Source organism: Neoarius graeffei, chromosome 5 (genome assembly GCF_027579695.1).
Source record: "Neoarius graeffei isolate fNeoGra1 chromosome 5, fNeoGra1.pri, whole genome shotgun sequence".
NCBI lineage: Eukaryota > Metazoa > Chordata > Actinopteri > Siluriformes > Ariidae > Neoarius > Neoarius graeffei.
Window position 1 is genome coordinate 71,217,555 of NC_083573.1, and position 15,133 is coordinate 71,232,687.

Sequence of the window (15,133 nt, forward strand, 5' to 3'; positions counted from 1 at the left end):
GCACATAGAAGTTAAAGGATTAGGGTTTAGGTTAATGCTCCAACCTGTATGTGAGTTGCACATACAGGTTGGAGCATTAAATGATCAACTCATATACCAATAAAAATACTTAATAATATACATGTATACTTTTAATAATAATAAGTGGGTGCTAAATCCTTTCAGTTGAGGCATTTGTTTATGGCTTAGAGACTATAAACATACCGGCCCATACTCCATTTACATGGCAGCATATCTTTTTTTTCATAATTGAATGAAGTTTAATTTGTCTTAATTTATGGATTTATGTTGGAGCGCTTTCTTTATTATTTTATATTCTTTAATTAATGCCAAAAATAAATCTAAACTGGTATAAAACGATTGTTTTTCACAAAATTTTCTCAGTGGCATTCTTAGTCCCTGTCCTAGTGAAGTAGTGTAAGATGAAATTTATTTTTGTGTAATTTGTTTGGTGAATTATCTAATTTTCCTCTTTTAATGAAAGAGTTGGTATAATTTCATTAATGGCAATTACAGCACATACTGCATACTGTATATGTGGAGGTTGTGTCCTGTTCCTTTATTTAGATCAGGAACTACTTACGGTAATATGGTACAATTTGCCTGTAAAATTAGTGATGGTTAAGGTTGGCAGAATGATATGGTGTAAGGTTAGGAGGTCATGTATCACATTGTTGAGTTGTGAGTTGTCCGAGAGTTGTGGCGGACATTAGAGTGAATCGAGTGAGCAGAAAAGCTGTCCTCGTGTTTTCTCTTCTCCGACGACCCAAAATAAACTTTTAAAAGCAGTTTAGGAAAAGCCATGTTACACTAGCATGAGGATATGTTATTACCCATGAGACTACAAAACACTAGTTACTCTGGATAATGACATCTGGTAAATTATGTGGTAAATTAACTAGTGCATCTCAAACAATTAGAATATCATGAAAAAGTTCAATATTTTCCATCAGTTATTTAAAAAAGTGAAAATTTAACATATTCTTGACTCATTACATGTAAATTAAATGTTTCAAGCATTTTTCTATTTTAATTTTGATAATTATGGCCTACAGTCAGCGCTCGAAACTAACGGTGTCCCGATGTCCCGGGGACCATAAAAAATGTCATCGGGACACAAAATTATCATATCTGGGACAATCCCGGGACAATGGAAAAAATAGATCTAGAAAAAAAAGTTCTACATTAAAGGTGCAGTACAAGATTTTGGAATAACGGTTCCCGCAAGCCATATTTTGAAAAGAAACACTCCCACCCCCCCGCGTCTCCACCCCTCCTCCCCCTTATAAAGCCTGAGAAAGTCCGGCTTTATAATGGGTGTCTATTGCGTTACACACCAGTGGAGCTCGTTAAGTTAGAGTGTAGAGAGCTTGGAAAAATAGCTCAAACTTTCTCATTTAAACTGCGTTTTCAGCCCCAATTTTCACTCCACACACAATTTTCTCAAAAGTAGTCGCCACACTTGTCCTGATTCACACAATGTGTCTACCTGAGCGATAGGATTTACTGTTTTTGAATGAGAAGCCTGAAAGTAACGAGAGCACAGCCGCGCAGCCCCATAGACTCCCATTATAAACGTGGCAGAAAAGTCACTCGTTTTTAACTCGCTCTAGTGACCTCATTTTTTACACTACAGACAAAAAAAATTACATCCGTGTGTTCAGGAGAGCCTTGTGGCGCTCACTGTGAAAGAATTTTGTGAATATCTCCTTCCGTTTTCGTGTAAATCCCCGTTGTTTGGAAGGAGCGCACTGTGAGAATCCTGCGTTCTGTGTGACACTCTGCTCGCTCTCTCACACACACACACACAGAAGGGACGGGCTAGTCGCGGGCTTCAGTCTGATTGACGTGTCAGTATCCAATCATTTTGAGGTGGTACCTCGATATGATTGGATGGCGTTTTTCCTTTATTTTACACTGTAGACTGGATTAAAATATTTCGTTTTTTGGGTCAAACCTTCTATTGTACTGCTTGCAACATGGGTGTGCATTTCATCCATTGATGGTATGGCTGATGGCTTTCAAAACATCTCTGAATGGGGCAACAGGTATATTACATAAAAATGGATAACGGTAATGGTGAAAATGCTAAGTTGGCCTTATATATGCCAACAGATATTCAAGGTATAAGTAGATGAAATGAACATAAAAGGGGTCTTATTTTCAGCTAAAGTGTACTGCAGATGTAGTGAGTTGAAACATTTTCTGAATGAGCTAGTTGGCCCCTTTTAAATAAACGGGTATCTATTCATACAGTGAGATCACCAAAGTTTAATAAACTGAAAATGCAATAACTGTAATTTTGAAGTAGATGATGTATTGGACATGTGTCACTTGTGTTTTGTGACTTATTGTAAAAATGATATAAAGGGTTCAAAATCGCATAGTTACAAATATAATAGTAACTTCATATGATAATATTAACCACTGGTTATTTCAGAGAGGAAAAAAATGGGGACACTATTGCTTCCATTCGGGACAATACAACACAGAATTCGGGACCACTGGGGGACACAAAGAAAAAAAGTTAATTTCGAGCCCTGCCTACAGTGCAAAAAAAAAAAATCTAAAAAAAAAAACATCTGAATTTCTGAAGTTTCTGCAGTCTGTGATGATTTGGGGTGCCATGTCATCTGCTCATGTTGGTCCACCATGTTTAATCAAGTCTAAAATCAACACAGCCATCTACCAGGAGAGTTTAGAGCACTTCATGCTTCCATTTGCTGACATGCTTTATGGAGATGCTGATTCCCTTTTCCAGCAGGACTTAGCATCTGCCCACAGTTCCAAAACAACTACCAAATGGTTTGCTGACCATGATATTACTGTGCTTGATTGGCTAGCCAACTCACCTGACCTGAAGCCCATCGAGAATCTATGGGGTATTATCAAGAGGAAGATGAGAAACACTCGACCCAAAAATACAGAATACAAAATGCTGCTATCAAAGCAACCTGGGCTTCAATGACACCTCAGCAGTGCCGCAGGCTGATTGCCTTCCCATGCCGCATAGATGCAGTAATTCATAGTAAAGGAGCCCCAACCAAGTATTGAGTGTATAAATGAGCAGACTTTTCATAAATTGGGCATTTCTGTATTGTAAATCCTTTATTTATTTATTTATTTATTTATTTTTTACTGATCTTAGGATATATTCTTATGGTAATTTGAGATAGGAGATTTCTGGTTTTCATGAGCTATAAGCCACAATCATCAAAATTAAAACAAAAAAGGCTTGACATATCTCACTTTACGTGTAATGAATATAGAATATATGAAAATTTACCTTTTTGAATTAAATTATGAAAAAAAACAAACCTTTTCATGATATTCTAATTGTTTGAGATGCACTAGTATATTCCTAATAAACACTAACTGAGTGCTATTAATAGCAGAGCGGAGCCCCATACTTAAGAGAATATGGTAATGCATCAATCTGATTTTTGATGGCTTGACCCTACGATGTCTGTACGTATGTAATGAGTGCATTATGGCAGGGTGTATTATCTTGCTGAAAGAGCCCACTGCCACTGAGGATTATCATTGTCACAAAGGGGTCTGTAGCAATGTTTTGGTAGGTGGTATGTTGAAGTCCACTTGAACAGCCAGACCCAAGGTTTTCCATGAGAACACTGCCCAGAGCATCACACTTCATCAGCTTGTCCTTTCCCCACTGTGCATCCTGGTGCCATCACTTCCACAGGTGTAGTAAGAGGTGCACAAGTAAGAGGTGCACACATACCTGGCCATCCATGCAACTCATTAGGCCAGTAAACCTTCTAATTCTCTGAGGTCCAGTTCAGATGATCATGGAGGCACGTTTGATGATGGACAGTGTTTAACATGGACACTTTGACTGGTCTGAGGTTATGCAACTCCGCACACAGTAGGGTGTGATGCACTGTGTGTTGTGACATATTCCTCCCATAACCATCATTAAAGATTTCTGTCTTGTGCCACAGTAGCCCTTCAGTTCAGAGCAGATGGGTTAACCTTTATTACACTCATAAATCGATGAGCCTTAGGCACCCAACACTGTCTTGCCTTTTTGTGGTTTGTCCATCCTTGAGTACTGTCAGTAGCTACTCCCCCATTGCTGACCAGGACCACAAGCCTAGTCATCTGGCCATTATGATTTGGTCCTTGTCAAAGTCATTCAGGTCTTCATACCTGCTCATTACTCCCACATCCAACATGTTAAATACAAGAAGCAGCTGTTTGCTTACCATCTAATATATCCCACACTTTACCATATTTGCTTCATCCATGAGTGATCATAATATTTTGGCTCATTTGTATATACTAAAATGCTGCTTACACATAGAATCTTTGTTTGATAATATTATAAGATTATATTAGTATGACTTACTGTCAGAAGATTTGCAGATCTTGAGCAATAAGACTTCATTTAAGAATTTCAACAGCTCATCATCTCTGTCCAGAGAAACGATATCCCGAATCCCACTGATGTCTCTCAGTTGCTTGCTGTTAGAATCACCCATTCCTATGGAGTATATAGTAATGCTCTTGTTTCTGAGGGCTTGTACAGGCTGAGCAACATTATCTGTCGATATGCCATTCGTGATCAAAATGAGGAACTGTGGGGCATTGGAACGACCCCCTTCTGGTTGATCAAAGTACTCTGACACAAACTGGAGTGCAGCCCCAATCTTAGTGCCTTCTCCCAGTTGCTTCATTTTCTTAATGGGCTGCTCTTGTTGCTGCATATCATTAATGGCCTGCTGCATTTGACTTTTATCAGAAAAGTTGTTGAGAGCAAATTCAGTCTTTGAGTATGAGCTGAACTGCACAACTCCAACCTGTACACTATTCTTGCCAATTATAAACGTGGACACTGCACTCTTCATGAATTCCTTTATCTTTGAGAAGTCCTCAGGGGTAGTGCTTCCTGAGCCATCAACTAAAAAGATGACATCTGCCCACATGTTCTTGCAAGCTATAAAATGGAAAGATAAATAAGCGTCAGCATAAGCCTTGTTAAAAATTCTGGGGGGAAAACACTGAAAACACATTTCAAACACTTACCCTCTTCTAAGCAAATATAAGTAACAATTTCATCCTTCAGGTGTGTCAGTGCATGAAAGTTGGTGACAAAGAACATCCTCTTTGAGTCACCTGCTATCTTTTCAAGCTCTGTCTTGTTTGCATCTTTCACTCCAATAGCAAAGGTGGACACCCCTTGTGCTGTTAATTGTGCTGCTGGTTTGTCCACTGTATCCCAAGATTGTCCATCAGTTATGACCATGAGAATATTGCGAACCTTAGTGCCTCGAGTCTTTTCGGCCTCCTCAAAGTATTTTGTCATGTTATACAGGGCTTTTCCTGTAAATGTGTCTCCACCAACAAATGTAATGTTGTTCACAGCTCTTTTAAGTGAGCTTCTATTATTATATGTATTCAAGCTAAATTCTAGTGAGGGTTCATCTGCAAATTTCACCACACCCACACGAACCTGTTGTGGTCCAATAGTAAACATCAACAGAAAGCCTAGAATGAACTCTTTTACTTCCTGAAAGTTGTCCTTAATACTAGTGGAATCATCAATGAGGAAATAGATGTCTGCTTTTTCTGTCTGTACACATCCTGAAAGTGAATATTAAAAATGATGTATGAGATTGAGATAAGTGCAATAAAAATAAATCTTATTAAATAGTAAACTTAATTGTTGTGCTACATTAATAGTGACTGAAACAATCTACCTTGCTTTAAATCATATTTCCTGGACTTCAAAACAGCTGAATGGACAATATTGTGACAAATAGTCTCCCTCAATATTTTTTCCATTTTATCAAGATTAGAAAAACTCTGAAGACTGAACACAAATTTTGTTGGAGGATAAGATGCGATCTGTTTCAGCTGTTCCTCATTATCATTTGAGACTCCAACAGCATAGACCTTGACTCCAGAGTCTATTAACTTATTAGCTTCTGCAATTGTGACATCATCCAGGGACTTCACCTCTGTTATTACCACAGCAATCTGCTGCACCCCTATGGCATGTCGGCTGCCCATCTTTTTGACAAACACCTTCTCTCTTGCAAACTTCAGAGCCCTGCTAGTTTTAGACTCTCCATCCCCAAATAATAATCGTTTAATGTAAGGCAAAATCTCAGACTTGCTATTAAATGTGTTTAGGTAAAAATCAGCTGTGGGTGTTTCACTGTACAAAACAATTCCCACACGCACACTGTCAGACTCTATTGGCAAGCGATTAATCATGCGGTAGAGGAAACCACGGACCAATTCTGGACTTGTGGTACTTTCTGACACGTCCACAATAAACACAATATCAGCCAATGACTTGCAATCTGTGAAGCAAACAAAGAAACAAACAATTTGTAAGTCATTTTAATACGAATCTACTTCTTGTTTAGACTGTATATAATTTTGTTCTCTAAATCAATCCTAGGTAATCAAACAGAGGCAGAGGCTGCTACAGTCACAAATTCTTATATTGATACAAATAAAGGAACATTATAGTCTTGTTATAGTTTTGTGGTATATGGTTAAACAGCAAACTTCCGTTTTGAAGTCAATACCAGTGACAAACTAACCTGGAGGTGCAGTAAACTCATCCTTAGTATCCATGATAGTCATCACATTGTCTGATATTTGTTGAATATCTCCAGTTGCAGAATAGACAAATGTAGGTAACCTCTGAGGAGCTTCAAGCACGAGAGATACATCAGGTGGAAGAGATCCATGAGATGGATCAGGTAGAGCATGTGAAATTAGCTCTTCACTTAGATCAACATTGACAAGGATCACTCCCTCATCCTTTAATGCACGAACTGCTCTAAGTATATTGTCATCTGATTCGCCATTGCTTATCACCATCAGGTATTGCTTGTAGCCCTGAGCAATTCGGCTGCCTGCTGCACTGGTGAGGAGGTGAGTGCGCACATAATCCATTGCTTTTCCAAGCTTGCGTTGCCCAGTGCCTCTGAGTTGGAATTTGCGGATGAGTGCAAGTGCTTCATTTTCAGTTTTGTAAGCATCAAAGCGGAATTCCACTGAAGTGGTTTCACCAAACTGAGCCAAAGCCATCCGATTAGATGTGCTCGCCACTTTCAGTTGATTGGCTAGGCGCTTAAGTAACTGTGTCACCTTTTGGGTCTGTTCAACTGAGCTGTCGACCAACACAAACACATCTGCAAACTTTGGAGCTAGAGCTGAAAGATGGATAACAAGTAGTGGTGGACTGCAAATTTTCAAAATATATTATTAAAGTGGATAATGATTAAGAAGATATATTTGCAAAAGCGAGGACAACATTACCTTGCTGCTGAGCCTCCATAGAAATACACACTTTGTTTACTGTGCTGGTGGTTGCTTTCAGCAGCTCCTCATAGTTAGTGAAACTTAGTACAAAATGCTGATGTGGCTTGTTAGCAATGGACTGCAGGTCCATAATGCTGACTTCACCAACCCCAACAGTGAAGATTAACACCCCCTTTCTCCGAAGGTCCATGGCTGGAATCTCTATGTCATCAGCTGAGACACCATCTGTGATCACCACAGCAATCTGAGGCACATTCTGACTGATCCGACTGCCACCTGATTCTGTGAAGTAATTATTTCGGATAAAGCGGAGAGCTTTTCCTGTTTCAGTGTGTCCTGTTAGGTATGCAAGTTTGTCTACTTTCTCTAGCAGCTCATTCTTGTCTTCATACTCTCCCAACAGGAACTCCTGTTGAGGTTCATTACTAAACTGTGCAACTCCTACTCTGACTTTATCAGGTTTAACATCAAGATCCATGATGAATGTTTGCAGAAACTGCTTCACCCTCAGGAAGTTGTCATCACCAATGCGACTAGAGCTATCCAAAAGGAATACAATGTCAATCAAATGAGCCTTGCACCCTAGAAATGAAAACACAATAATGCAAGGCAAATTATATATTTATTTTGTTAATTTATCTCTGTATATTGACAGATTATTACAACCATATCTTGTAACAAAAGTTCTACTTTACCTTCTGGTACCTGAGACACTGGAATTTTGTCTTCCTCCAAAGTTCTACAAAGCACTTGGATGAAACTCTGGGACATTCCTTGCAAAGCTGTGATATCAGACACACTGTAGATGTGCTGGTTATGTGGTTTAGTGGCAATTTTCTTCAGCTGCTCCATATTGGCATCTTTAATACCAATGGCATAAAGTATGATTCCCTGGTGCTTCAGGTCCTGTGCATGTGGCTCCACATCATCCTGTGACGGTCCATATGTGATAACCACAGCAATTTGAGGCACCCCGTCTTTAATACGACTTCCTGCTTTTTCTACAAAGTGCTGCTTCAGCAGTAAGCTTAACCCTAATCCAGTCTTGGTGCCACCTTCTCGATATGGGAGATTTGTGATGTAGTCAAGAATCTTCTGCTTGGTTTTGAAGCTGTTAAGGTAGAATTCAGAGTGGGGAGAATCACTGTACTGCACTAGGCCGATTTGAACCTTGTGAGGAATCACATCGAAACTGTTCACCAAAGTGAGGAGGAAGTCACGGATCTTTTGGAAATTTTCTGTGCCAATACTCGAAGAACCATCCACCAGGAAGACAATATCAGCTAATGCTTCCTGTGTGCATACTGGGAAAGGAAAAAAATATTGTGTATAGTATGATATAATTTATGCATTTTTATGTTATTTAACATTACATACATTAGTATATGCTCTTATCCAGAGCAGCCTGGGGTTAGGTGCCTTGCTTAAGAGCACTTTAGCCATTCCTGCTGGTCTAGGGAATCAAACCAGCAACCTTTTGGTCCCAAGGCTGTTTCTCTAACCACTAGGCCATGGCTTCCCCCATTTTAAATCCTTAAATTAAATTAACATGAGTCTAAATTAAAATGAGTCAACCTGAACATTGTATTCAGCCATGTGAACTATGCATACCTGTTTTTTGTGCACTGCTCATGAGGAAAATTGCTGGTAAAATAAAGAGATGCAGCAGTCCTTTTATTTTCCCCATGGCTTTGGTAATCTAATGGACAAGTACAGAATAATTATAGATATTGTTTTTTTAATAATAACCTATCACTATAATCAAATTTTGCAGTGCTGATTAATAATTAAACCTAAACCACATCAACTATTCAAATAGTAATAAAACACTTGATGTTTAGCAAGTTAAAATGGGTATATACTGCTTGGCATTTAAGACAGCATGATAGAAATGCAAAAGCAAAACCAAGACAAGTGACCTTTTAAACACCTTGTCACACTTTATACATTTTATGTTTGTTAACAGTGACATGAAAAGGCACAAAATCAGTGTCCACATCCTGGCCATCTGTGTGATCTGGGGAATTTACAGTCATGGAATGTACATGGGGGAAAAAAAAAAAACCTTCAGAAAATATCTTAGTGCAATTCAATAACATATTCTCTAAAACATCCATATTTAAATATGCTTTTAATAAATATTTTGAATTAGACACAGCTGGTCAACAGACTGAGACAGTCAATGTCACTGTCATCACAATAGTGTATGTTAAGATTAATTAACAATAAAAAATCTAATATCAGAACATATTAGAACTAAATTTTGCATTCTTCTTTCTGATTGTGAGTTATTCTCAAATGCCCACCTTGTATACCCACCATCTGCATACAGCTCTCCTAACAGTAGATGTCTAGTAGTGTTGTAGTACATGAGATTGATCTTTTTCTCCCTACTCCCCTTCACACGTACTGGTCTGGTTCTGGTCTTGACTAAGTCTTACCCTTCCTTGGTCTTGAGTTGGTCTCAACCTCTCAAAGTCTTGGTCTTATCTTGGTCTCGATACCCTCTGGTGTTGGTCATGACGTGGTCTCAGTTTAAGTGATCTTGACTCAGGGGTGAAAGTAAGCCGGTCCTGGCTGGTCTGGCGTACCACTAAAAGATTTGGCCGTACCGGAAAGAAAAATATACTGTCTCTGAAAAAAATGCACTTTCAGCATAACAACATACCTGCTAACGTCAATTTACCAAAAGCAACACGTTTTCCTCAATATACATTGCATATAACTCGTTCTGACCTGTCTCTGAATTATCTCTGAAGTGAATTCCTTCCATGTTTCACTCGACAGACAGCGTGCGAGATATTGCGCGGAGCCCACTGCTTCACCATCTTGCGCCAACGTGCGCAGCTGGTATCCAAAGTGTTTTAGCAGACAGAATGTCCAAAATGAAAAGTTAGTTTTCAACTGTTCAGCTAAAAAAATGTTATTAAAACGATTGTGTTGTTGAAATGATGTTTGCAATTATTTATAATCAAAAACTGATACAGGTGGATGAAAGAGTGATAGTGTGATAAAAAAAGTACTATACTAGTACTACTGAGTGATAAGAAGTCCTAGTGAATGCTTGATAAGTAGACAATAATAAATAATTAGGACTCAAAATAATAGTACCGGCAAGAAATAAAAGTTACTTTCACCCCTGTTTTGACTACAACACCAATGCTTAGAACACACCTGTTCAAACCTGTCTGTTTGAAAGTACTCTTATTGAGGAATACACTGTACAGTGTATTGCAAAAGTATTCATTCCTCTTTGCATTTGTCCTGTTTTGTCGCATTACACACTGGAATTAAAATGGATTTTTGGGGGGTTAGCACCATTTGATTTACACAACATGCCTACAACTTTTAAAGGTGAAATTTGTTGTTTTATTGTGACACAAAAATAATTTAGATGGAAAAAACAGAAATCTGGAGTCTGCATAGATATTCACCCCCACAAAGTCAATACTTTGTAGAGCCACCTTTTGCTGCAATTAAAGCTGCAAGTCTCTTGGGGTATGTCTCTATTAGCTTAGCACATCTAGCCACTGGGATTTTTGCCCATTCCTCAAGGCAAAACTGCTCCCACTCCTTCAAGTTAGATGGGTTGCATTGGTGTACAGCAATCTTCAAATTATGCCACAGATTCTCAGTTGGATTGAGGTCTTGGCTTTGATTAAGCCATTCTAAGACATTTAAATGTTTCCCTTTAAACCACTCCAGTGTAGCTTTAGCAGTATGTTTATGGTCATTGTCACTGGAATGTGAACCTTCATCCCAGTCCCAATCCTCTGGCTGACTCAAACAGGTTTTCCTCCAGAATTGCCCTGTATTTAGTGCCATCCATCTTTTCTTCAGTCCTGATCAGCTTTCCTGTCCCTGCAGATGAAAAATATCCCCATAGCATGATGCTGCCACCATGCTTCACTGTAGGAATAGTGTTCTCAGGGCGTTGGGTTTGCACCACCCATGGCATTTCCCATGATGGCCAAAAATATCAATTTTAGTCTCATTTGACCAGAGAATCTTCTTCCATGTGTTTGGGAAGTCTGCCACATGCTGTTGGGCAAACTCCAAACATGTTTTCTTCAGCAATGACTTTTTTCTGGCCACTCTTCCATAAAGCCCCACTCTGTGGAGTGTATGGCTTAAAGTGATCTTATGGACAGATGCTCCCATCTCCACTGTGGATCTTTGCAGCTCCCTCAGTGTTACCTTTGGTGTCTTTGTTTCATCTTTGATTAATGCCCTCCTTGCCTGGTCTATGAGTTTCGGTGGGCGGCCTTCTCTTGTCAGGTTTGTAGTGGTGACATATTCTTTCAATTTTTATATAATGGATTTCATGGTGTTCCCTGGGATATTCAAAGTTTGGGATATTTTTATAACCCAAACCTGATCTATACTTCTCCACAACTTTGACCTGTTTGGAGTGCTCCTTGGTTCTCATTTTGCTTGCTTAGTTGTGTTGCAGAGTCAGGGTCCTTCCAGAACAGGTTGCTTTATACAGACATCATGTGACAGATCATGCGACACTTTGATTACACACAGGTGGATCTTAATCAACTAATTATGTGACTTATGAAGTGAATTGTTTGGACCAGCTCTTATTTAGGGGTTTCATATGAAAGGGGGTGAATACCTATGCACACTCTAGATTTCTGTTTTTTCATCTTAATTATTGTTTGCGTCACAATAAAAAACAATTTTCACCTTTAAAGTTGCAGGCATGTTGTGTAAATCAAATGGTTGTAACCCTCCAATAATCCATTTTAATTCCATATTGTAACGCAACAAAACAGGACAAATACCACCGGGGATGAATACTTTTGCAAGACAATGTATTTAAACTTCCATGTTACCTACAGCTTTCTGTTTGCTAACATTCTCCCTGTTTTTATACTTTATAACCAGAACTGTTTCTTAACCTTTTGGGAACCTAAATCTTAACCTAATCTTACCCACATCCTACTCCTAAATGACACTCATTATTTGTGTTAATATCCACAAAATACCAAGTAAAATATGTATTTTATAAGTAAAATATTTAAACATCATTCTTCTTTAGTAACCATTTTATCCCAGTCAGGGTCATCAAAGATCCAAAGCCTATCTGTGTAACACTGTACACAAGGCAGTAGAATTCACCCTGGATGAGATGTCAGTCCATCTCAGGGCACCATGTACACACACATTCATACACTTATTCACAACTGGGGCAACTTTAATGCACCCAATTTGTACCTACTTGCATTTTTTGGACAGTGAGAGGAAACTGGAACACCTAGAGGAAACCAAAGCAAACACAGGGAGTGCATGGAAAACTGCACAGACAGTAACCTAAGCTCAGGATCAAATTCAGGAATCCTGGAGCTGTGAGACATACTGTATAATTATCAGAAACAAAAGGCACTAAGATGAAGGGTTTTAATTCACTGACTAAAATAAATCCATGGAAATATTGTATAAACACCGTTAGCAGGTAGAGATGTAGGTATCCCTTAGCAAAAAGAAGTTTATTCAAGTGTACTATGAGTATACTTATTTTTAACTAAAACTGATGAAGTATACTTGAAGTTGACTTTTTATAAACTATATTTTATATACTTAAGAATAGTATAGTGAAGTATACTTGGCTTATACTGAAAAGTATAAACAAAAGTCTAAGACTAAGTACATTGATACTAAGACTTACACTTATACTTTAATACTAAAACATACTTTAGTATACTTTTTACGTTTTTCTGCCACAAAGTACTAATACTTAGTATATCTTGCTCCAAGTGCATAATAAGGTCAAGTCATTGACTCAGGCTTAACATTTAATTTCTCATCTCATTATCTCTAGCCGCTTTATCCTTCTACAGGGTTGCAGGCAAGCTGGAGCCTATCCCAGCTGACTACGGGCGAAAGGCGGGGTACACCCTGGACAAGTCGCCAGGTCATCACAGGGCCGACACATAGACACAGACAACCATTCACGCTCACATTCACACCTGCGGTCAATTTAGAGTCACCAGTTAACCTAACCTGTATGTCTTTGGACTGTGGGGGAAACCGGAGCACCCGGAGGAAACCCACGTGGACACGGGGAGAACATGCAAACTCCACACAGAAAGGCCCTCGCCGGCCATGGGGCTTGAACCCGGACCTTCTTGCTGTGAGGCGACAGCGCTAACCACTACACCACCGTGCCGCCAACATTTAATTTATATATTAATATAATATAATGCTGGAGTTTAAAACTTTACAGTATATAGTATGTGTGCTCAATTGCATTATCTTTATGTACCTTAAAATCATACACAAAAACAGAAAAACTTTTGACTTGACTTTATTGATCAAGAGACCATTATGTTTACATTTTTACATGCAAATGTGCACTTTTTCCTTTCATTTTCTCCAGTAAGGAAGGACTTGATTTCATAGGTCTTTGTTTTTGAGATGTTTGAAAATATATCAAACTTGTTTTCAACATTCTGTCTTGTGATTTTGTAAATGCATCACACTCTTGTGTACATACAGTATGAGTAAACTTTAAGAATACTTTAAGGAGAATATTTCCAGTATATAAACAGTAAGCTACAAGTAATATGCCAAGCAAACTTAAAGTACCAAGTTAAAATAACCAATGTTTCATAAGGGGTGTTGTGGCTCAGTTGACTAAGGCGCCATACCATAAATCCGGGGACCCAGGCTCGATTCTAACCTGAGGTCATTTCCCAATCCCTCCCTGTCTCTCTCCAGCTCATTTCCTGTCTCTATACTGTCCTATCCAATAAAGGTGAAAAAAGCCCCCAAAAAATCTTTAAAAAGAAGTATATAGCTAGTACAATGGCAGTATATAGATAAGTGTACTTGTGGTATACTTTAAGCATACGAGAAGGATATACCAAGTACATATAGGAGTGTACTTGTTGTATACTTTAAAGTGTACTTTTGCAAACTTAAAATGAACTTTAAAGTATACTTTTATAAACTTGAAATGTTCCAATTTAGTCCGAAAAAGTATTAAATTTGTATACTTTCTAGTACACTAAAAGTACATGGTCTGTAGTATACTTCCTATACTTATCCTGAAGCATACTTAATAAAATGAACTTTAAGTATACTACTTTTTGCTAAGGGGATATATCTACATAGACATTTTTTTCACAGCTGTCACTGTATGGCATGTAGGAATTCTCCTACATTAAAAAACAAACAACCCCCCCAAAAACAACAACAACAACAAACAACCAAACAAACAAAAAAAAACCCAACCAAACTGGGACCAAGGGCCAAGACTGTTTTCCAGACAATTCTGATGTCAGTTTAAGAAATTCCTTCTAGCCCTGTCTGACTCCCATCCTTTGTGTCTTTTTTCTTTTGCCAGTCAGTTAAAATTGAACCAGAATCCTCTTTCCTATGTAAACATGCCAATGGACACATCTGTTACCATTTGTTAAGTTACTGTACTTTCATTTTCATTATTCTGAAAAGCTATCCAGATTGAAAGCCCAAAGGAAAATTCTATTCTCATGTCATCATATCTAGTGAAGGGATTTTTAAAATTTTTATTAATAAACAGATTCAACCACATAGCATTCATCACAAATTATCCTTTTTTTTTTTTTAGCTCCGTTCAATGTGACATTCACATCATTAATGGCTGACAATAAAGAGGTTCAGAAAATATAAACCCATAGGAATTAGGATTTTACCATTCCGGGAGCTAATCATTAACATATAGCCTCCAAGCAAATTCTAGCAGGAATAATGAAGCTCACTCTGAAAAAGCAGGACCCAGTGCAGAACAAAAAGTGCATTGCTGCCCTCACTGAAAGCTAAACAAAGTGAAGTGAAAAGAGTG

At 38.4% G+C, this 15,133-nt stretch overlaps 1 protein-coding gene across 1 annotated transcript in view; it reads right to left on the bottom strand.

The window, feature by feature from the left end:
• The window catches only part of LOC132887035 (collagen alpha-6(VI) chain-like), a 66,681-nt gene extending 56,859 nt beyond the window's left edge, over positions 1-9,822 (bottom strand). Inside the window, exons 1-8 of the mRNA XM_060922342.1 lie at positions 9,744-9,822; positions 8,914-9,001; positions 7,998-8,606; positions 7,300-7,884; positions 6,576-7,193; positions 5,721-6,329; positions 5,047-5,604; positions 4,370-4,957 (exon numbers count right to left, since the gene is read on the bottom strand). Coding sequence (XP_060778325.1) covers positions 4,370-4,957; positions 5,047-5,604; positions 5,721-6,329; positions 6,576-7,193; positions 7,300-7,884; positions 7,998-8,606; positions 8,914-8,989 — 3,643 coding nt within the window. The 5' untranslated portion in view covers positions 8,990-9,001; positions 9,744-9,822. The remainder of the gene's footprint in view (positions 1-4,369; positions 4,958-5,046; positions 5,605-5,720; positions 6,330-6,575; positions 7,194-7,299; positions 7,885-7,997; positions 8,607-8,913; positions 9,002-9,743) is intronic.
• Between the last annotated feature and the right edge of the window lie 5,311 nt (positions 9,823-15,133).